Genomic DNA, 21,465 nt, shown 5'->3' with positions numbered 1-21,465 from the left:
ATGCAGGTTTGTCTGGGCCTTCTGTTCCATCCCATTCCATTGGGTTACGCATGGTTTTGTCAGTGCCATGCTGGGTTTGATGCCATGGCTTTGTAACTTGAGGTATCATGGGACCTTCAGTACTGCTTTTTGCTTAGTATTGCTTTGGCTATTTGGTGTCTTCTGTGCTTCTTAGGGTTGTCTTTTCTGTTTCTGTGAAGATTTGTCACTGGAGTTGAAGGGTTGCAGTGGATCTATGTATTGCTTTTGGCAGTATAGCCATTTTTACAATATTAATACTGCTGACTCACATACATGGGAAGTCCTTCGTCTAGTGTCTTCAGTGTTTTAAGGTTTTCCGTGTAGAGGTCTGTTCTCTTTTGCTTTCTGTTGCTGTCACAAACCAAGACCAAAAGTGGCTTGAGAAGGAACGAGCGTATTTCATCTTCTACTTCCAGGTCATAATCGATCACAGTGGGAAGGTAGGAATATAAGCAGAAACCATGGAGGAGGCTGCTTACTGGCTGCCTCCCTCTAGTTACTGCTCAACCAGCTTCCTTATACAACCAGGGTCATCCGTCTTAGGGGTGGCACTGCCCACAGTAAGCTGGGCCCTCCCACATCAACTGGCAATTAAGCCCCCCCCCCCCCCCCCCCCCCCCCAGATCTGGACACAGGCCAATCTGATCTGGGCAATCCCTCAACTCAGATTCCCCCTTCCCAGGTGACTTAGCTCTGCCATGTTGACAGTAAAATCTAACCTGGACAAGGTCTTTCATTTCTTTACGGAGTTTTCTTACTTTTTAAGCTATTTTTATTTTTGAGGCTATTGTGATAGAGACTGTTTTCCTGTTTTCTGTCATCGTTTTTATAAAAAGGCTGATGTCTAAAAGCTGATTTTATATCCTACTGTGCTAAGCGGTAATGAGGTGTTTCCTGGGGGAGTCTTTAGGTCTCCTAAGTATAGGACCATGCCATCGGCACACAGGAGAATCTGGCTTCTTTCTTGCCTGTGTGCCTTTCTTTTCTTCTCTTACCTTATGGTTCTAGCTAAGGCTTCAAGCGCTGTACTGAGTAAATGGAGTAGACATGGTTGTCTTATTTCTGACTTTTCAGTTTTTCCTTTACTGTATGTTGGCTATAAGTCTGTCACACACAGCCTTTATTGAGCTGAGGCCCAGTTTCTTCAGGGCCTTAATCATGAAGGGATGTTAGACTTTGCCAGAAGGCTTTTCTGTTTACTGAGACGATCATGTGATTTCTGCCCTTAAGTCTATAAACATTCTGTATTGTATCTATTGATGAATGTTTAACTTAACTGATTACTTATGTTTCTCTCCACTGAACTGCAATAATTTGAAGGTAGAACCCACCACCTTTTTGATAACCAGGACTTAATAGGGCCTGAGTAACACTGAAGTCCCAAAGTGCCACAATTCCCCAGGCTCACACCAATACTTTGACCTTAGAAATCATGCCATGAGGCTGGAGAAATGGCTCAGTGGTTAATAGCACTGGCTACTGTTCCAGGAGAAGTTTGGCTTCTGGCATCCACAGGCACCTCACACCCATCTCTAACTCCAGTTCCAGGGAAGCCAATACCCTCTCTTCTAGATTCTGTAGAGCACCAGTCATGTAAATGGTGCACAAACTTACACATAAGCAAAACATTTAGACATAAAATAAGAAATCATGTCACAGGGTAAATAACCTTCCCTTTGACCTTAACATGATACTCTTTTATATAAAGGCACTTTATTTAAAAATCAACTTGTGTGTGTAAACAAGTCACTCTCCAAGTTCCATTATCCGAGCTTTAGAGCAGAGTGTTTGGTATTTTTCTGGGCTTACAGAGTAAACGGACATGGTGTTCAAGAACTTGTCCAGTGGACAGAGCTTGTCGGGGCAGCCTCTTGGTACCTGCTCCTGTGGAACAAAGAGAACTCAGCAGGTCTGCAGAGAGCACCACCCTCTGCCCTCTGCCCTCAATTGAGCCCAGCAGTCTCAACCATGAAGTACAGATGAGCACACACACATGTAACAGCCAGGAAGACCCCCCTCCCGCACACACACCCAAATTTCCAGAATAAAAAGCACTGCATCCTGACTGCTGACTAGATGAGATGCCTTAGTGGAGTTCTAGCCGTGAGCTCAAAGAGCTAATAGTCCCACCCCTGCAGAGTACACAGTTCCTCTCCTGGACAGTAACAATGCTGAGTCAGCCAGGGCACCAAGACACCTCTGTGACTTCCTAAAATGGGCCTCACAGTCAGGAGGTACAGCCTGGCAGACACACTTAGGAAAGCTGGACAGTAGCCCTATTCCTAGAAGAGATCTATAATAGAACTGAGTTGTGGCCATGTTGTACCTTGGTACCATAGGCCGACTATTGCCCTATGCTCATAGGATTCAGACAGCTGAGGCACTACTTAGGACTCCACTGGGCCTGGGAAGAGACACCTGACACTAAACCAGGTATACAGGGCTGGGTGCTTTGCCACCATCCACTCCCACCTCAGAGATCTTACCTTCCCATTGTAATAGAGCTGCACAAACCACTCCTTAGATTCTTGGTGCTGGTAGAGTTCCATGGTCAGGTCCACAGCAAATGGGGGCCATTTTTGGTCAAAAATCCCCAAGGCCAAAAGCATAGGTAGGAGGGTTACATCGTGCGTTGCATAGAGGTACATCTTTCTGCAAGAGGGAAACAGCTCTCCACAATTGCTTGCCTTGGGATCGGGATGCTAGGAGGCCAAGACATTGTCTGTTTTCTCTGAGTGAAAAACAGCAGCTGTCTCAGAAGCAAGGGGCAGCTAGCAGTCAGCCGAGCTGGTTTAAAACTCCTCTGGAGCAGATGGCGAACTGCCTATTCCTACTCTCACATCTCAAGGGGAAGACCGACCCCTGGCGCAGCTCTCTTTGCTTCTGCCTTCCTGCCCCACCCACTCACTCCTCCCCTGGTGAATTTCAAAGGAGTGACCCACCTCTCTTTTCCTCTGGGTCCTGCTATCCCATGACTGATGTTCTTCCTAATCTTGGCTACTTGAGTGTAGTATATTAATATATTAAGCTGCTTCGCCTTCAACACAGCTTTAGTCAGTAATAAAAGAAGCCATTTTATGGGGTCTGCTTGATGCCAATATTTCTCTCCTCAGCATGGTCAAGGACTTTACTGACTACTCAACCTGGGAGACGGGCACGAGGGGGAGAGTGGCAAGGAGCAAAAGGGGTAGGAGGTGCTGTGCAGGTGCGAGTGATAGACAGAGACAGACAGGCATGACTTCCTGTTAGGAATGCTGCCCCAAGTGCCAGGCCTGCTTCACCCCTAGGAACTCAGCTCCCTGCACCTACATCTCCCATCCACTGAAGGCCTTTAGCTGTGTCATCTCATACCCTCCCCTCTCTTCACTCCCTGGCAGTATCTGAACATTACGGAGCATCTAATTAAAATGCAGGTTGTGCTTGGGCAGGACAGAGAGGGGCCTAAGACTTAAACAAGCCTCCAGGTTACAATGTTGTTGGCAAATCACAATGTGCTGAGCTAGTCCCCAGGACACATGACATTCCAAATCCAGGGTCCTAGCCTGGTGTCCCAGGAAGAACGGTAAAAAGGTTGTGAACTGTTTGGGGGTACACAGCCTGGTAAGCACTTGCAGCCACTGACAGCCTGGTTCTTGATGCATACCCTCGGGTCCCTCCCTGAAGCCAGAGGCCCCCACGGCTCTGTGGCATAAGCATTCACTGTGCTGGGTACCTGGTCTTGCTGGGTGAGGTGGTAGGGTCCACAGCTTTGAGCAGGTTTCCCTCCAGGATGTGTAGGAATGGGCCCACCGCCATCTGGATACTTTCGCTGTGAAGGGGAATAACATTCAAGCACCCACAGGCACTCAGCAGCCAGGAGAGGTGTCAGTTCTGCCTTTTAGGACCTCAGGAGCCCAGTCAGAAGAGACAAAGGAAAGACAAGTGACAGGGGACACAGCAAGGGCGGGGGTTTGGGGGGGAGGGTGTGGCATCAAGTTTGAGGATTCTCTGTGAACAAAGACTCCCAACAAAAACATGAGGATATATACCTACCATGAATGCAGCCGAGATGGAGACACTCGGGGAGTTATAAGCAAATAGGCCCCGAGCTGGAAATATGGCTCAGAGGGTAAACTCACTTACCTCTAAGCCTGTTAGAGGTGGGGAACCTCCAGAATGGAAGGAAACCCACCCACATCTGTACACATCACGCACATGCATGTGCACACACACAATAGATAAATGTAAAGCAAGCAAACAAACAAACTACACCTCGAGGAATCAAAGAGCAAAGCCAGGTAGAGAGAACAAGATCCGGAAATCCCAAATGGCCCTGGAAAAGCGCTGGGAAGGGAGGAGCACCCACTGCCTGAGCCTCCAGACACCTACAACTTCTGGAGCTGAGCCGTAAGGACTGTCTTCTTCAGCCCTGTTCAGCTCCCATCACTTTTATTCCGGGTCATCCTGTGACATGGTAACTCAACTCTCACAGTACTGAGCAAGGAATGGTAAGAAATGGGGGTGGGTGGGTGGGGGAGTGCAACCACCACTGCATGTGGCATGCACCTGCCAGGTACGAGGGCCAGACAACACAGACTGCAGTGTGATGTTGTACCATTTGTCCTTGAAGAAAACATCAATTTTATGAAACTGATATAAATAAAAGAGCAGCGGGGGCAGAAGAAAGGGTGCCGCAGTGCGTGCAGTGTGGCCAGACACAAGCTGCCTGCCTGTTCAGAAAGTTTTATAGAACATACCCGTGCCCATTTGTATACGTGTTACCCATGGCTGCTTCGTGATGCCTTTAAAAAAAAAAAAAAAAAGAAAAAGAAAAAAGAAAGGAAGCTGCAGCAACCAGGCATGGCCCACAGAGCTAGCACACACATGGGGCCATGCAGACTCCAAGCCAACTCCACCAGGGGCTCTATTCTTATGCAACAGACCCTGCAAATTCTTGAACATTAACTGTTTCCCTCCTGCCAACAGTCCAGATTATCCCTTCACTTTGGCTTAACTGTTTCCACCCATTCTTAGTGCTAATGGATGCTTTTTTTTTTTTTTTTTTTTTTTTTTTGGTTTTTCAAGACAGGGTTTCTCTGTATAGCCCTGGCTGTCCTGGAACTCACTCTGTACACCAGGCTGGATGCTCTTAATCAGAAAAAAAAAAAAAAAAAAAAATGGTGTTCCAGAACAGAATACCAAGGACCAGCAAGACCGGTGAACACTGGTCAGAGGATCTGGGACCAAGTCCTAGCTCTGCCACTAGGCAAATGAGTCCAGAAAAAGTAGCCAGTTTCTCTCGGCCCAGTCCTTCTCCCTCTCAAGCAAAGGAGGGCTCTGTGCACCCTGTCCAGCTCCTTTACCTATAAAAGCAGCAAAAGATACCTCCCAAGCACTGAGAAGAAGGAATTATTTGTAAGCTGAACCAAGATCAACAAAGTGTAACATAACGATTCCTCCTTCTACTCCCTCCACCTCAGTCTTCTGAAAAGTAAAACAAGAGTCTGACACTATGGGATCTGTGTAACAGGAACAGAGGTACGGAGGTATGGGTCACCACCCCAGCAAGAGCAGAGGCCTGAGTGCAGGCTAGCAGAGAGGGCTTTCCTCTCTTCACACAGAGGAGCCAGCTGACAGCTGATACCGCCCTGCACCCAGGCAGGCAGGCACGCACACGCACCTCTGGCGCACGCACCTCTGCTGCTAAGCATGACCCGTGTCAGCACCTGTCACGACCCCTCACCTGTCTTCCTGTTGCAGCATGTACAAGGCCATGTCCACAGCTCTCTGCTCAATCAGCTGGGCGAATCTCTTGAGGGCCGGGCAGCTTAGAAGGCTGTGCACCTGTAAGGGTCACTGGTGATGTTACAAGGAAACACTGCTTGTCCACTAAGGGCGCCAATTACCTTCCACTATACCATAGGGGCCTGTTTCTTCTTGGGAGCCTACATCCTCAGGCCCCTAAAATTGGTTCTCCAAATTTATAGGCACAGAATTGCTCTTTGTGTTTTTTAAAGATTTATTTACTTTTATTTCATGTACACTGGTGTTTTCCCTACATATATGTCTGTGTAAGACTGTCTACCCCAAGAATTGGAGTTACAGACATTGTGTGTGCTGGGAATTGAACCTGGTCCTCTGGAAGAGCAGCTAGTGCTCTAAACCGCTGAACCATCTCTCTAGCTCTAGCTCCGGATAGGCACAGGACTTTGAGAACTGTTTCAGACCCCATGACGGCCCCCATCTGCTCCAAGTTTTAAACAACTAACAAATTTTAACTTTTAATGAAAAATACAAATAAAAGTCAAGGAACTGACAAATTTCATCTGATTTTTAATTTTCCCTAAATTGATTTTAGAAATTGTATGTTATATAAATACTTCTCATGAACCCTTGCTGTATAATATTACATTTTCCACACATGAGCACTAGGCACACTGTGCTGTGGGGACATTGTCATTTCTGTAAGAAAAGAAAAAAGACCTCACATTGCCTTTGGGCATCAGCACATCAGCCCACAGAAGCACTCCCACTGTGTGATGCTATTATAGCATGAAATGTAATACACATTTCAATGCATTTTAGTAACATGCTTATATTACATAAAATGTTATATGCATTCATAAAATGTAATATGTATAATATATTTTTAGTACATAGGAAGACTTTATAAATAAATCAAATTGAGAAAAACAGTCTAAAGGATTAACCAGATTACAAATATCTCAAAATTTTACATTGATTGTTCAATTGTGTGTGTGCATATGCACACATGTGTGTATATGTGCATATACATGTAACTGTGTATATACATATAAACGTGTGTGCATGCATGTGTATGTAAGTGTGTGTATACATGTGTGTATATGCAAGTGCACTTGTGTGTGTGTATGTGTGTACATGTGAGTGTACACATGTGAATAGAAGCACATGTGAGTGCCCAAGGTGGAGGATGCACTCCCACAGTGAGCATGTGAAAGTCAGAGGATAACTCATGACCATCAGTTCTCTCTCTCCTTCTACCATGTGGGCTCTGGGATCAAACACAAGCTGTCCAACTTGGAGGTGAGCATTTTACCAAATGAGCCATGCCACCAGCCCAAGATTTAAATATAAATATATTAATATAGTTTTTTGAGGCAGAATCTCACTGTGCAGGCCAGGCTAGCTTCCAACTTTTGATGCTCTTGCCTCGGCATGTTAAATGCAGAGATTACAGAACTGTGGACCACGCCCAGCTCAGATTTTTAAAATATGCTGATATCCATGCAGACTCTCTAAAAAGTGACACAATAAAGAGGGATCCCAAAGGTTCTGGACCCTAAAAAAGGCTAAATTTACAAGTAGAGCATGGGGGTGTCACACACCTGTAACCCTAGCACTCAGGAGTCTGAAGCAGAGATCTGACGCAGTTCTGAGCTGCACAGCTGAACAGTACCTTTCCCCAAGGCTGGCAGCTTGTCAGGCTGAGCAGGCCGGGAACACACTGTTTACCACTAGAGACTGAATAACAAAGGACCTGGGAAGCTGCCTGCATTGGAGACCCGAAGTCTGCCACAGGAGTTGAGTTGAATAGACTGCCTGCTGAGCTTGCTTGTTACACCTCCGCCTGTGATTAAGGATGCATACCCCTCACCCACGCTGCCGAGCTGAAGTGCTGTGGAAGAAGACTCTTCTTGTGGGGGTTGGGTCTTCCCCTTTTTATTTGATGGTCTTACATTAAACTTTGAGCCTTGATCAGAGAACTTTGTCTTGGCTTCATCTCTTCCCACCCGTTTCCCTATTCTCAGCCTCTCTTACAGGTGAACCCGTTCAGCTGTTGCTGCTGGCAGCAACACACAGCTAGACCCTGTCTCAAAGAAAGCAAAACTTGGGTTGGGAAGACAGATCACTCGGTAGAGAGCTTGCTGTACAAGCTTGAGAGCCCGCATTTGAACCCCAGCTGTGGTGGCATAAGCTTACAATTCCAGTCATGGGGTACAGAGACAGGCAGATCTCTGGAGTTTACTGGGCAGATAGTCTATCATGCTTGCTAATCTAGCCCAGCTAGAGACTCTGTCTCAAAAACCAAGGTGGATGTATCCTGCAGAAAGATGTCTGAGGTTGTCCTCTGGCGTCCAAACATATGTGCACATATACACATAGAGAAATGGTATGGGCATACTTTACCATACTCTCTGCTCATAACCAACCTCTATCCTATTCCCACTCCCCCAAACACACAGGTCAGGTAATCTGGGAAATGAACTTTCCAAAACTGAACGAGAACTATCTGGATCCTGCGTGAGGGGTCAGCTGACTGCTCTTATCCCTGATTGGTTCATCTGTGTCCTTCAATCCTCACATGCACCCCATTTCAAATCCCATTACAGCAGCCTGCAGACCAGAGGGGCTTCCAGTCAGTTCCACGTTAGGAGCCAGCCCATCCCCATGGCTCCCATCCCCATGGCTCCCATCCCCATGGCTCCCATCCCCATGGCTCCCGGGGAAACAGTTATCCTACCTGTTCCGCAGCCACGTTGTCCAGGAGAACGAAGAAGTCCACTTCATCACTAGTGTTGATACCCACCCTGGTCTTCACCTTTTCCAAATCCTCTGAGATGCCTGGCTGCAAAATGGCAGCCTTCTTCCGGCCCCTGACAAAACCCGCAGGTTCATGTATTATTATTGTACAGTGATCAGTAATCTACAAAACCTAATTTTGTTCAACATTTATAATCCTATGTAATCCTTACAACAATCTGGTATGGTTAGCAATATCATTCCTATTTTACAGATGAACACATTAAGGCGCCAAGAAGTAAAATGACTTGTTAGCAAGACTAGGGCTATTATAAAAAGCTAGTTTCCAAATCCTATCCCTCTGAGGTTTCTACCTATTTTACCGAAACCAATACATAGCTCAGATCTGAACGAAACTGGATTCTTTTTGCTCTGGATTAGAGTCTTAGCCCAGAAGTGCCTGAGCAACCCCAGAAATGCCCAAGTACCTGTCAACTCAGCAAGAACTAAAGAAGCCTGTTACCTGGTCTTCTCTCTCAGGAGCCAGCAGTTCTGATAGTTGGGGTACAGGACTTCAGAGCTTGCCTCATCGGTATGGATGATGGCAGAACCTGCAAGGAAAGAGGAAGCACAGGTGGGAGGGGGGGCTCCGCTCACTTTTCTAAGACCCCCCACTTCTGCCTTTCTGCTTCCCTTTGTTTACAGAGCCAACCCAAGCAGAAGATCCCAAGGTCAACCTTACCAGCAGTTCCTGCCCAGCTCTGCCCACGGTTCTCCTCCAAGCATGATAAAGTAACAGCTTTCTTTGTTCTGTCTAGCACACACACACACCCTCCTACTGGGCCACAAACCAGAACAGGCACAGACCTGGATCAGTTCGGTGCTTTCCTATTCCAAAGATTCCCTACCCCAGGCACAATCAGGACTGCATGTGGTCATCCTACCACAGAATAGCTGGTCCTCACTTTATCAGAATTGGGTTGTTTTGTTTTCTCCCCCAACTCACTTCTATAAGTCAAGACAGTGACTTACCACAGGCTACTGTCTGCTCAGAAGCCTCCTCCTGAGTCACCAACAGTGTCTCTAGGAAGGGGACATCTGCCTTTTTGGAGGTGTGCAAGGCAGGAAGATCAGGCCTTATAGATCATTCCCCAGTCTGAGGGCTCCCTCAAAGGGGCAGCCTGCCCAGTTTGCTTGGTTTGGTAGACACACAGTGTGTGAAGTGGCTGGCTTCAGCCAGAGTTAGTAACAGCAACCAAACCAGTTGAAAGGTAGGGCCAACCTCCTCAGCCCTGAAGGGTTGACTGTCATTCAAAGTAAATAAAATAAAGTAGAAACTTTATTTCCATTTAAGATACTCCTAGAAGCTAAACAAAACAAGAATTTCTGCTATGCAGGAGCACTTAATGTCCAAATACCAGCTAGGTCATGATGATTATCTGATGTTCAGAAGAGTGATTTAATGCAGATTCAAACCAATTACAAATGTCAAAAATGTGGCCTCATTTGGTGGGTTTGAATTATCAGGGCTTGAATCACAGGTTCCTGTTTTGAATGCTTGTAGGAAAACGTAAAGCATTCACAAGGTGAGCCTGGCTGGCATTAGCGGAGCTGGGGGAGGCTACGCCTGCCTCAGGCCTTGGCCTAGCCTGTCGCAATGTGAATACTCACTGCCTCCCACTCAGGGAGCCACAGATGGGGACACAGGAGCTGAGCAGGTTCCTGATACCCTGCTTCTGCCACAGTTTCCTCTCCACAGCAGCCTACTGTCACTCTGAAACCTTGAGCTGAAATAAACCTTTCTTCCCTTGAGCTGTTTCTGCAGGTGTTTGGTCACAGGGATGTGCCGGTGACTAACACAGGCCTCACATGGGATCCAAGAAGGAAATAAGAAATGCAAGCCTCCCTGGCGAAAAGTTTTGAAGCTAACAACTATAATCACTCCCTGATTACTCCCTCAAACTCCACAACTTTCTCAACTAGGAAAGGCTGAACAGAGGACGCTGACACCATGGAGGTTAGGCTGGGGGTTATCTCGAAGATCAGAGCAACAGCAGCAGTCTTGGGTTCCGCTAAGTGTGCTCCTTACCCTCTTTCAGTAGTGCCTCACTACTGATCACAAGACTGGACAGGGTCTCCCTCCACAGCTCGTTTAGAAGCCTGAGGGGTCAGGAAGTGGAGGGACATCTAATTCCCACTCATTGTGGAGGTCAGGTTGGCAAGGGCAACGGAAGGCTGGAGGTGGTGCTGGGGGATGGTGGTGCTGAAGGACCCGACAACTGGAGCAACTAGAAGCCATAGTGCAGGAGGGATCAAGAGAACAGGCATAGAGGAAGAGAAAGGGAGGCTTTGGAAGTGAGGAGAAGCGAGCTCCCCCGGCATAGATCACAACACAAACCTTTCTGATGTTGGAAAAGCCCAGCCAGCAAACATCGAGTAGATTCCAGATTCCGAAACATGTTGGTGGAGCGAACACTAGAGAAAAATGAACATGAGGCAGAGATGCTCACACAGGAACGGAGAACAGCTGGGAACAGCAGTTGTACGCCTCTCAAAACCACACAGGGTCCCACGGGGAAAAAGCCTTTCCTCTCCAGACTAGCTGCCCCCAAGGAGCTGAAAGCCAATGGCTGTGGCCTTCAGTGACTACCTGTTCACAGAAGATTATGACCCAAGGGTAATTGCTCAGTGGTGATCTGGTGCCCCCCAATCACCTTGGATGAGAGAGAGAGAGAGAGAGAGAGAGAGAGAGAGAGAGAGAGAGAGAGAGAGAGAGAGAGAGAGTGTGTGTGTGTGTGTTGGGGGGGGGGTCAGGACAGGTTACCCATGCTCAAGACTTTAAATGAGTGAGTATCTTCTTGTCTATGACTCACAAGACCTCTTGTGGGTTGTAGATTGGTGAAAGGAAGGGGATATCTTCCACGTAATTCTTCCTCAGTTTCTCTCCCAGGGCAAACATCTGCTGCATGCCCACGTTGGTCAGCTGCCCAGCAAACATGCCACCCTAAAGTGGGGCATAGACAAAGAAAAGATTGGATACTTGGCAGCTCAACACAGCCCAAAGAAGAATCCCTGAAGCTCTGCTGTGGGCTTTCCAGTGCCACTCACCCTCAAGGTGGTCCTGTGGTATTCAGAGTCGAAATGAGAATGAGGTTTCGGGCCCCCAGCTAGATTGGTGACAGTGTAATCAAACCGAGTTTGAGGTGGGATCTCTAAAAGCTTAGGGTTCCACTCCACCTGTTGTGATCATAAAAAAAAAATGACATATAGTTGAATAAAAGTTCTTGAAGCTCACATCCTGTGGCTTCTGGGATCCGTGACCAGAAGCACTCGACACCAGGCCTGCAATCTTTCCTTGGAAAGGAAGGAAAGAAACCTGAACTTTCCCTCCAGCTAAAGGAAGATATGACCATTATTTTTTACTCCTGGTGTCCTTACTCACCCAAAGACTCAGTCACAGCACTGCTGTCCCATTTGACTATCAGGGAGAAGATGCCAGGCTGCTTGGCATGCTGCCACTCAGGGAGTGAATGCATGAATGAGAGTGGGCAAGTAAATGAATGAATTAAACCTCATCTCTTCCCAGTCTATTAGTTCTTCCAGTGTGAACACAACTACACATTCTAAAACTCAAACCTCTGACTCCCTACTGTCCTGAAGGAAACTCTCACTCACGGCATGTAACTCAAAGTTATGCCATGGCCCTGAGCTTACACAGCAGGTTCACTGGCTCTTTAAAAACCTTAATCACTAGGCACTAGGCAAGTTCCTTTACTGTCTGTCCTGTTTAATACACAGCTTCCAAAGAATAGAGACTAAGTCATCAATTGGTTTTCTAGTCTGGATTCAATTAACAGCTCCGAAGATCTCCTACCAATTAATTGTCAGATAACCAGATCTGGCCTTTCCTGGTTTTAAAGCTTAGGGGAAGCAAGCCACAAACTTAAATGATAGCGTTGACGCAGCAGAAGTAGGTGTGTCCTCCAAGACACCAGACACAGCTGCCACAGGTCAAAGCCAGACACAGCTCTTCTTCAGGAAGTCTCAAAAGGAATGACATCTGATGCACTCCTATGATGCAATGACAGGGACACAGACAAGCAAACACCTGAACTCGGAATAGGTGAACTTCAGGACAGTAACGTAAAAGCTAAAACAGCAGTTTTTCCAGGTGAAGTTGAAGTCGACGACCCCTCCCCACAGCCCCTGCTAGTATCGTGAAAGGACCATGGCCCCACAGAGTCGTTTAAATGCCAGTGGCGCACATCACAATTACAACAGACATAAGAGAGCTGGTTTTGCCATGTCAGCAAGACTTCCAAGGTTCCGTCTAAGGCTACAGGAACAGAGGAGGCGCTCTAAGACACAGCTCCATTTGGGGTCAAGACTGGGAAGCAGGCAGGAAGAGTAAGGATGAATATGGCTTTGGTTTTGAGCTTGTGTGGCTACTGACAGGACAGCAGCAGGAAAGCTGTGATTGCTTCCAGTCAGGTCAGGGTGAGCTACCTCCTTTGAGCTCCCACTCTTGGCACATTCCCCTAAGTCTGATCTGGATCTGTTTTATCTCTCTCCTTCACCATAGTGTAAATTCTTTTAGAGCTCACACCACGCCTCCACTCTGGTTAAAGCCACAGAACCCAAGGCATCCGTCCACAGGGCCACTCAGACCACGTAGGTAACCTCTAAGCACATTCGCCAAGAGAGGACCTATGGTGCTTCCCAGGGCAATTTCTGATGACGCAGATTTAAGTGCAGATGATCTATCCGTTCACACATGCTGTCCCTCCCACCCTACACCCCTTACCCTCCTTCCCGCATTCAGTCTGTTGAGTGGTAAAGAACTCAAATCAGGCATAGCAATAGGAGGCTGAGGGAAGGGTATTTTGAGTCCAATGGCCAACCCAGCCATGCAGGTGCTGGGAACTTAACCAGAGTCTTCTCCAAGAGCACTAAAGGCTCTTAACTGCTGAGCCATTGTCCCAGGCCCCTGGGCATGAATACCACCCCAGAAGAATTCAATATCAAGTCCAGTCTTCAAATCAAGATCTTGTTTCAGAGGATGGGGTTAGGGGAGAGACTAACTTGATAATTTTACCATATACCATATATATATATATATATATATATATATATATATATATATATATATACATATACATACACACACACCATCATCATCATCATCATCATCATCATCATCATCATCTTAAAAGAGAAAATGAGGGGGCTGGGGAGATGGCTCGGCGGTTAAGAGCAGTGACTGATCTTCCAGAAGCCAAGGATTCAATTCCCAGCATCTACAAGGAAGCTTGTAACCTCCTATAACTCTAGTTCTAGGGGATCTAATGGTTCTCTGGCCTCCAAGGTCACCAGGCACTCATAGACATACATGAAGACAAACACACACTTAAACACATCAACTAAAAGAAAAATAATAAATCTTAAAAGAAAGTTAGGTGATAGCAATATGTAGAATATAATTTAAAGTGACTGACTCAAAGTAAGGAGGGAAGACGGTAACAAGCAAGTGAAGAGAAAAAAGGGGACGGAGACGTATAGCGAACAAAAGCTGCATCCGGCCAACAGGGCATACTCACTCTGAAGGGGTACAGATCTGGACTACACTCTCTGGCTTTTAGAACTTGGCTAGACAAGCTCAAAGATACAAACAAGACAACGGCTCACACCACCCCTAACACTAACAAATTCCTCCTGTGGGGCTTTCTTCGGAGGATAGCGGCATGAAGTGGACACCTGTCTGGTAGTCAGAGTACTGAGTTCTGTGCGACTGTTTCTCCCTGCTCCTTTAGCATAGCACAAAGATGCCACCATAACACAACCCTAGGAAGGCAACTCCATGATGGGATGGATTGGTTACATCCCATGTTTTGTTTTTTGTTTTTTAAAAAAGGAAACAAAAATGCACTCAAATCTTCCAGGATAAGGTTTTAGGAAACAAGCAATGGTCTTAAGCCTTGGCTGTACGTGAGGCATCATAAGGACTTTTTAAGTTTCTGAAGTCTGAGCCTCATTCCGGGTAATCATATCTGGATTTTTATGGGGTGGGATGTCCAATTCTTAGCACTATAGAGTCCAGATATTTCTAAAGCACTAGAGAAGAAATGTTCTCTGTTCAGATACCCTGTACCAATTTAATCTGAATCTCTAGGAGGAAGACCCAGGCATGGAATTTTTTCTTTAAGTGTATGAATGTTTTGCCAGCATGCACATCTATCTGAGCACATATGAGCCTGGTGCCTGCAGAGCCCAGAGTGCAGCGGAGCCCCTGGAACTGGACCTCAGAGTGCAGTGGAGCCCCTGGAACTGGACATCAGAGTGCAGCAGAGCCCCTGGAACTGGACATACCATTTTGAGTAGCCATGCATGTGCTGGGAACTGAACCAGAGTCCTCTACAAGAGCAGTAGATGCTCTTAACTGCTGAGCCATTGCTTCAAGCCGCTATACCTCTGAAGAACTCACTATCCTGCCAGGGTTTAGAACCCAGTAGCATGGAGGAACTGGCACATCCTTCATGGATCCTTCTCTCCCTGAGCTTTGGGCAGGAATTGAGCAACACAACATGCTTCCCAGCTCATCTTCACCGTCAGAGGCAGACAAGACAAGGAACTGGGGTAGGCTAAACTTCCTCCCTGTCACGGGGTCACCTTGCCACTGTCTGGAAGAAGCCAGGGGAAAATTGAAAGCAGAGTTCAAAAATTTGTTTGAAAGTGAATTTGGAACTGCTCTGAAGGTTAGAAACATGTTCAACCAAGTTCCATGATTTTATTTCCAAAGCACAACCTTTTGGCAGGACACATCAACTGTTACCCAAATCATTAAGAAAACAATTCAGCAAAAACATGTACAGTTAACACAATGCCTCTTTGTAAGGACCTATGATAAAAACTGAACTGATGACAGTATGTCTGTCTATAAACCAGTCAGAAATCAGAAACTGCAGCAAAGGTAAGTTTAGTCTTATAATTGTCGCCATGCAGTCTTTTCTGACAGTAGCAGAATAAGGAAGGCTAGGATACTTAGTGACCATGGATGCTGAAAAGAAAACTTGACAGATGTATCCAGAAACAGGTCACAGGAGGAGGGTGACATTTACTCTTTTTCCGAGGCTTTTATGCACAGAACTTAATCAAAGAAAACCAGACATGCTCTTCTGCCTAGGGCTGGAGAGATAACCCAGCATCTAAGTGTGCTTGCTCCTGGAACTTCAGTCTGTCCTCAGCACCCTCATGTGGTACATAACCACCTGTAACTCCAGTTCCAGGAGATCCAATGGCCTCTTCTAGCTTCTCAGGCCTAAACACCCCCACACATACCCCAAAGTCTTTTTTAAATTTTAAAGTAGCAGCCTACAGTGTGCAGTGTATGAGTGGGAAGTTAAAGTCACACACACATAAACACACACACACACACACACACAATCCCTGAAAGGATTTAAACCATTTTATATTCAATTCAAAGAGGCTGGAGTAATACAATGAGTATAGTTCCTGTAATGAATTGAGTGAGATTGTTTCTCCCAGCTCCCTCAACACAGAATGGTAATATCTTGTCAAAGCATGTCAGTGAAGCCAGTTCTATACTGGAATCCACCAGTATAGGCTGATATTGACAGGTATTCGCACTGTCTATAAACACTGGGTCTAGGTTCAGACAAACTTCTATTCTCTCCTATTACTAGTAACTTTGTCTAAAACATAAATATGTCTTTCTAACATTCTCTAATAAGAATAGATAGAGAAGAATAGGGGTGCAAAGAGATGGGGCATGTGTAGACAAAATAATAAGACAACTTGAGAGATCTAATGTTAAAGGCATGGAGCGGGTGGGGATCAAAGAAGCAAAAAGAATTGCAGTACCAGACAGAAAGTGGTATAGCCATAAAAAGAGGAGAGACCTGGTAAATAAATACACACGCACACATACACACACATTTATGTGAGAGGTGCCCTGGTGGCTTGACTTTTTCATGTGTGACCCTCTTTAAAGACCAGATCTTGGGTTGAAGATATAACTCACAGCACTTCAGGAAAGCAGGAATGCCCATAAAGAACATATCCAACTGAACAAATACACACTCCACGGGGAAATTCAACACTTGGGGCTTTGGGACTTCTGGTGCCCTATTCTTTTTCACCTGTTAGGCAATCATTTTTAAATCAAAAAGCCAATTCCTTGTGCTGTAATCATAATTATCCTGACTTATAGCCACAAGACTAGCCAATTAACTTTTCCCCCTTCTTACCACAAATCCTTTCCAGATTCCTAAACCTAAAATGTAAAAGAACCCCAAGATACAGTCGTTTGTCAGCAATAAGACTTCATGAGATCTCAAATGGTCTCTGGCAAGCCCATGAGAAAAATCTGTATAAAGATCTGGTCCCAAAGGCGCCACATTGCTGTGCACTATGGTAGCACTAAAGGTAGCTCCCAGTACAAAGGTCTCTGCCACTAACAAGCAACGAAACGGGTACTTAGAAAGTTCACTGCATCCTTGAACTCAAGTTCAACCACAGAACTGCTAAACGTGACCCAACTCCGCATCCAAGGAATCAGAATCTGCATTTAAATACGCCCCCCCCCCCCATTCCTAGGCATCTTTGAAAAGTTACACTACACCTTGAAACTGAAAGTTTGGGGTGGGAGGGGATGCCCTAGCCAGGAAGGCTTATACACTGGCGGATGAGGGTGGGGAAGAGGGCTCCAGGCCATAGCCTGAGGGCCAGTCTACTGCTGTTTCCCTCTGGTCTAGCCTCAGCCTGAACCCCTCTGCGCCAGGGGGAACACTAAGGTATGTCCCCACGAACCCCTACGTGGGCCGCCTCTCACCTGTTCCTCCAGCGGGAGCTGCTTGAGCGGACTCCGTGCCCCGTGTCGAAACACCACCTGTACCATTTTCAGCTCCAGTAGGTTGCGGTCCACCGGACGCTGGCAATCAGGCGCCCGCGGCTCGGCCAGGGCCACCCGCCGCTGGTGGAAGCAGTAAGCCAGAGAGGTCAGGACGCCCACGGGGGCCCACAGGCGCATGCTGGAGGCTGTGGAAGCTGAGGGCTCCGCAGGCACCGGGCTCAGCAGCTACTCAGAAGTTCGCGGGAACTGGAGGGCAAGTGCATCCAAGCTCTCAGAACAAGCGACTTTAGAGGAGCGACCCGGCGACAGTCAGGCCCGAGGGGCGGGAGCCTGGTGGAAAGGGATAGGAGCAGAAAAACTGTCTAGTAGTTTAAGCCCAGCCAACGCTGGCCGCTCCTGCTGCAGGCTTAGTCAGGGCAGCTACTTGGACCTGAATCTTGCACTTCAAACCGGGTGAAGGGAAGGCAGCAAAAGCAGAAGTTCCACGGACACACGGGATTCGCGGCCACATTTTATAACCAAGCTCCCTTGCAATTTCTTGCCCTCCCAAGAACCTGCCCCCAATTAAGTCTGCGCACAGGAGCACGGGAAAGAGAGTCCCGAGACATTGTCCGATCTGGAAACTCAGCCCCGTAAAAACTACAGCTCCCACAATGCTGTGCGCGGCCGAGGTCTCCTTCCCCTCCCCCCAGAGGGCTGTTCAGTCGCACCTCCGCCACGCTTAAGGTCCCGCCCCCCCCCCCCCCCATGCCTCCCAGGTTCCACTCCCCACCCTGCCAGCTGCCAAGAAGCCTCAGGTAGTAAAGGAATTTCGTCTGCTTATTATTCCCTTGAGGGTTTGCCTGGGATGAGTAGGGAGGAAATGAGGGTAAGGGGAGGAGGTGTTAGGATTGACGGTCAAAGGGGAAAAGTTTGAATGTGGAAGAATTCCTTGAAGTCCTCCATGCAAGATTACTAAAGTCAAGACCTGAAACATCAATCAGCGAAGTGCTTACTATTTTTGAAGTTACCTTTCCCCATTTTATTTAAGAAAATTGAGCTAGGGATGTAGTTCAGCGGTAGAGCACTCTCGGAGCATGCGCAAAGCCTTAGATCCAGAGACTTGAGGGAAGCCGGCTGCCCCTGGATTACAGCCACCAAAGAGTGTCAGGGAGGCCGGCAGGAATGGAGGTAGTGTTGTCAACATCCTGAGGCATTCTCCTAATCCTTTACCTGCGGGACAACTCAGAAGTGAATTTCAAAGGAAACCAGTAAGAAATAGACTTGAAGTCTGCTTGGCATGGAAAGAAAAGCAACAAAAAGAAAGAACAAAACACACATGAAAGCATACATGGCTATGAGCTTCTCACAGAATAGTCCCAGCTTACTAGAAGCCATATTTAATAGATCTTAGATGAGAGTTATGACAGAGAAATGCTTAGAGAGAGACTAAGACACGAGTGGGTCTGGGCTTCCCATAAGAGATTCATAGCAAACTGTGTTAGCAATTACTATATATATATATTCTTATAGTGGCTCTCAAGATACATCTTGCCCCTGCGTGGGGGTGCAGGCCTTTAATCCCAGCATTCAAGGTGCAGAGGCAGGCAGATCTTTCTGAGTTCAAGGCTAGCCTACTCTACAGAGTGAGTTCCAGCATGGCTAAGGCTATGAAAAAAAGCCATGTCTGGAAAAAAAGAAGAAAAAGCACATCTGGAATGGTTGCTACAACCCCGTCCCCTTTCTATTTTTGGTGTGACTACGGGACAACTTCAGGGAACCTTGGATAGATTAGAGTCTGATAAGGTAAAACCAGCAGCCACTGGGTTTCTACTAAGAGTCTCAGATTGTAGGTTTACAGCCTCAATGGGAGAACGACCTTAAGTAAAGGAATCCTTGCTTGATGGTTGGCAAGAGTTTTTCAGAGCTAGCTCCTTTTCTTGTGTCACAATAATTTTCCTTGCCCTTCCATCCTAGCTCAGACCCACTTCCCTCAATTAGGACTGACTGCTTTAAGAGTAAGTCAAGGTAGTAGGTTGGAACCTTTGTGCTAGAGACACTGCCTCCCACTGCCCCCCAAGAGACCCACCCTGAACACTGCTGCATTTGCGACTGGACCTTTAGTACATGAGCTTTCGGGTAAATACTTAGATCCAAAAATATAACACAAGGCAAACTGAGACCTTCAGGAGCATCAGGAAGTACAACATTGTAACTCCAACAGCTGGGGAGCATGGCTCTCAGGTGAGGGGAAACACAGTATAGTTTCGGTATAAACAGATCCTGGTATTTGAGTAGCTTCAGCCTCTTTGGCATTCTTACCACACTGGAGAGCCTTCAAGGTAATGGAAGGTTGATATCTCACTGCCCTACCTCCTGCCATGGTGGACAAAGCAAGGCTGGGCCACACCCTGCTCTCTGGCATCGTTGGCACTCACTGGGTGAGCATCATGAGCACCTTTGACCAGAGTGAGTAATAGCAGTGCCATCTGGGAAGTGGGGGAGGGCAGCATGTGTCAGTGGGGAAGGAGGCACAGCTGCCAAGGCTGGCAGTAAGCTGAAATTAAAAAAAAAAAAAAAAAAAAAAAAGGTAAGAAGTCTTGAAATCATGCTCTGGGGACAGCCAAGAAGGGGACTCTGAGAAATCCCTATTTTGACCCTGGTTTTCCTACAAAGTAGGGCTGGTTTGAGAAACAAGCTCTTCCCCTCCAGTCCATTTTCATGAGAGTTTCACTTAATATTATTTGAAACTCAGTGTTAGCCATGAGATTAACACATACAAACACAAACACACATTCACTCCTTCATTTCCAGCAGTGAGCATGGTGTTCGATTCATTGTGAGTACTTGTTAAGTACTGGTTTAAAAAAATGGTAGACTATGCCTTAGGATTAGGGTAGAGGTTGTTGACTCTTAAGTCATGGTCGCTTCCTACGTAAATCTGAGAAGTTTGATTTTTGAGCCCAGTATTAGTACTAGAACAAATATCAAGAGATATGAGGATCACATTCCCTTGACTTTTACCTTGATGGTCTGGAAGGCAGGAACATAATTTGCAATAATGTAAATGTAATTTCTTTTCCTCCATGGTGTGAGACACTGTGGATCGAAAGGAGCAGAGACAGAGCAAAGTCAGGTAGCTTTGGCTGCAGTCCAGGATGGAAACATGGGAAGCTGTTAACAATGGAAGTTCAAGGGAGGAGGAAGAGAGGAAAAGTCAAGGATGGCCCTTGAGTATTTGGTCAGGTAATCTCAGATGATGTCATATACCTTGGAAAGAGGTTAAGTCAAGTCTACCAAGTTAACTTGGATTGTGTAGGTTATAAGGTAGGTACTTATACTTGTGAGGCATCCAATGTAGAAATGCCCTCTATAGGGTTGATGATATAGGTTGGAGACCAGAGTAAGAGTGGCCTAGGAATGTATATGCAGGGCTTTTCTGTTCAAGGCTTGTAGCTGCAAGAGTTTGTGTGTATAAAAGTCTTGGTGAAGTAGGATAAGGAGATAAAATGAGACCTGGAATATGTCTCTGAGGATCTCTCCATTCAAAATTTAAGTATGAAGGGAACGGAGAAAAGTTTTAAGAAGGAATGGATGCCTGATGTGTTTAATCCCAGCACTTGGAGACATAAGCAGGTGGATCTCTGAGTTTGAGGCCAGCCTGGTCTAAACGGAGAACTCCAGATCAGCCAGGGCTATAAGGTGAGACCCTTTCTAGAACAAAATTAAAACAAAACAGAAAAGAAGGATGGAGCAGTAGTGTCAGAGGGAACTGAGAATAAAGTGATAGCAGTGGAAGGCCCTGAGATCTAACAGCAGTCATCTGTGGCCAACAGAGAGGAGCAGCCTGGGGAAACCGTGGGCAGAGGTTCAGTGTAAGCAGGAGTGTGTGGGGAGTGATTGTCACACAGCCAGGAAGGTGAGCACGAAGAGTTCAGCCCAGTGTCCTCACTGGACTGCTTGGTTCCTGACACTAAGGGAGACTTGTCTTTTGAAGAGAAGTTTGTGTTTAAATGCTGATCGACAGGGAGGGAGAGGCTGAAGATGAGATGGGATAAAGGGCCCAGAAAGCTCTTAAGGAGGTGAGCCAAGATGAGAAATGAACTTAGGGCATG

At 46.7% G+C, this 21,465-nt stretch overlaps 1 protein-coding gene across 2 annotated transcripts; it reads right to left on the bottom strand.

Annotated features, from left to right (window-relative positions):
- Window positions 1-1,714: 1,714 nt before the first annotated feature.
- Acp6 (acid phosphatase 6, lysophosphatidic) lies at window positions 1,715-17,931 on the bottom strand. Of its 2 annotated transcripts, XM_034501455.2 has the most exons (11): window positions 17,351-17,903; window positions 11,611-11,739; window positions 11,376-11,506; window positions 10,901-10,977; window positions 9,026-9,113; window positions 8,504-8,636; window positions 5,744-5,844; window positions 4,758-4,802; window positions 3,734-3,829; window positions 2,508-2,673; window positions 1,715-1,905 (listed from the first exon to the last, which is right to left on the bottom strand). In XM_034501455.2, the coding sequence occupies exons 1-11, from the start codon at window positions 17,546-17,548 to the stop codon at window positions 1,768-1,770; spliced, it is 1,302 nt and encodes a 433-aa protein (XP_034357346.1). In that variant the 5' UTR covers window positions 17,549-17,903; the 3' UTR covers window positions 1,715-1,767. The 2 variants fall into 2 exon arrangements, with proteins under 2 accessions (XP_034357346.1, XP_034357347.1); XM_034501456.2 differs by lacking the exon at window positions 4,758-4,802 and having other exon boundaries at window positions 17,351-17,931.
- Between the last annotated feature and the right edge of the window lie 3,534 nt (window positions 17,932-21,465).

The sequence above is a fragment of the Arvicanthis niloticus genome, chromosome 4 (genome assembly GCF_011762505.2).
Source record: "Arvicanthis niloticus isolate mArvNil1 chromosome 4, mArvNil1.pat.X, whole genome shotgun sequence".
NCBI lineage: Eukaryota > Metazoa > Chordata > Mammalia > Rodentia > Muridae > Arvicanthis > Arvicanthis niloticus.
This window is presented reverse-complemented; position numbering and strand designations above follow the sequence as displayed.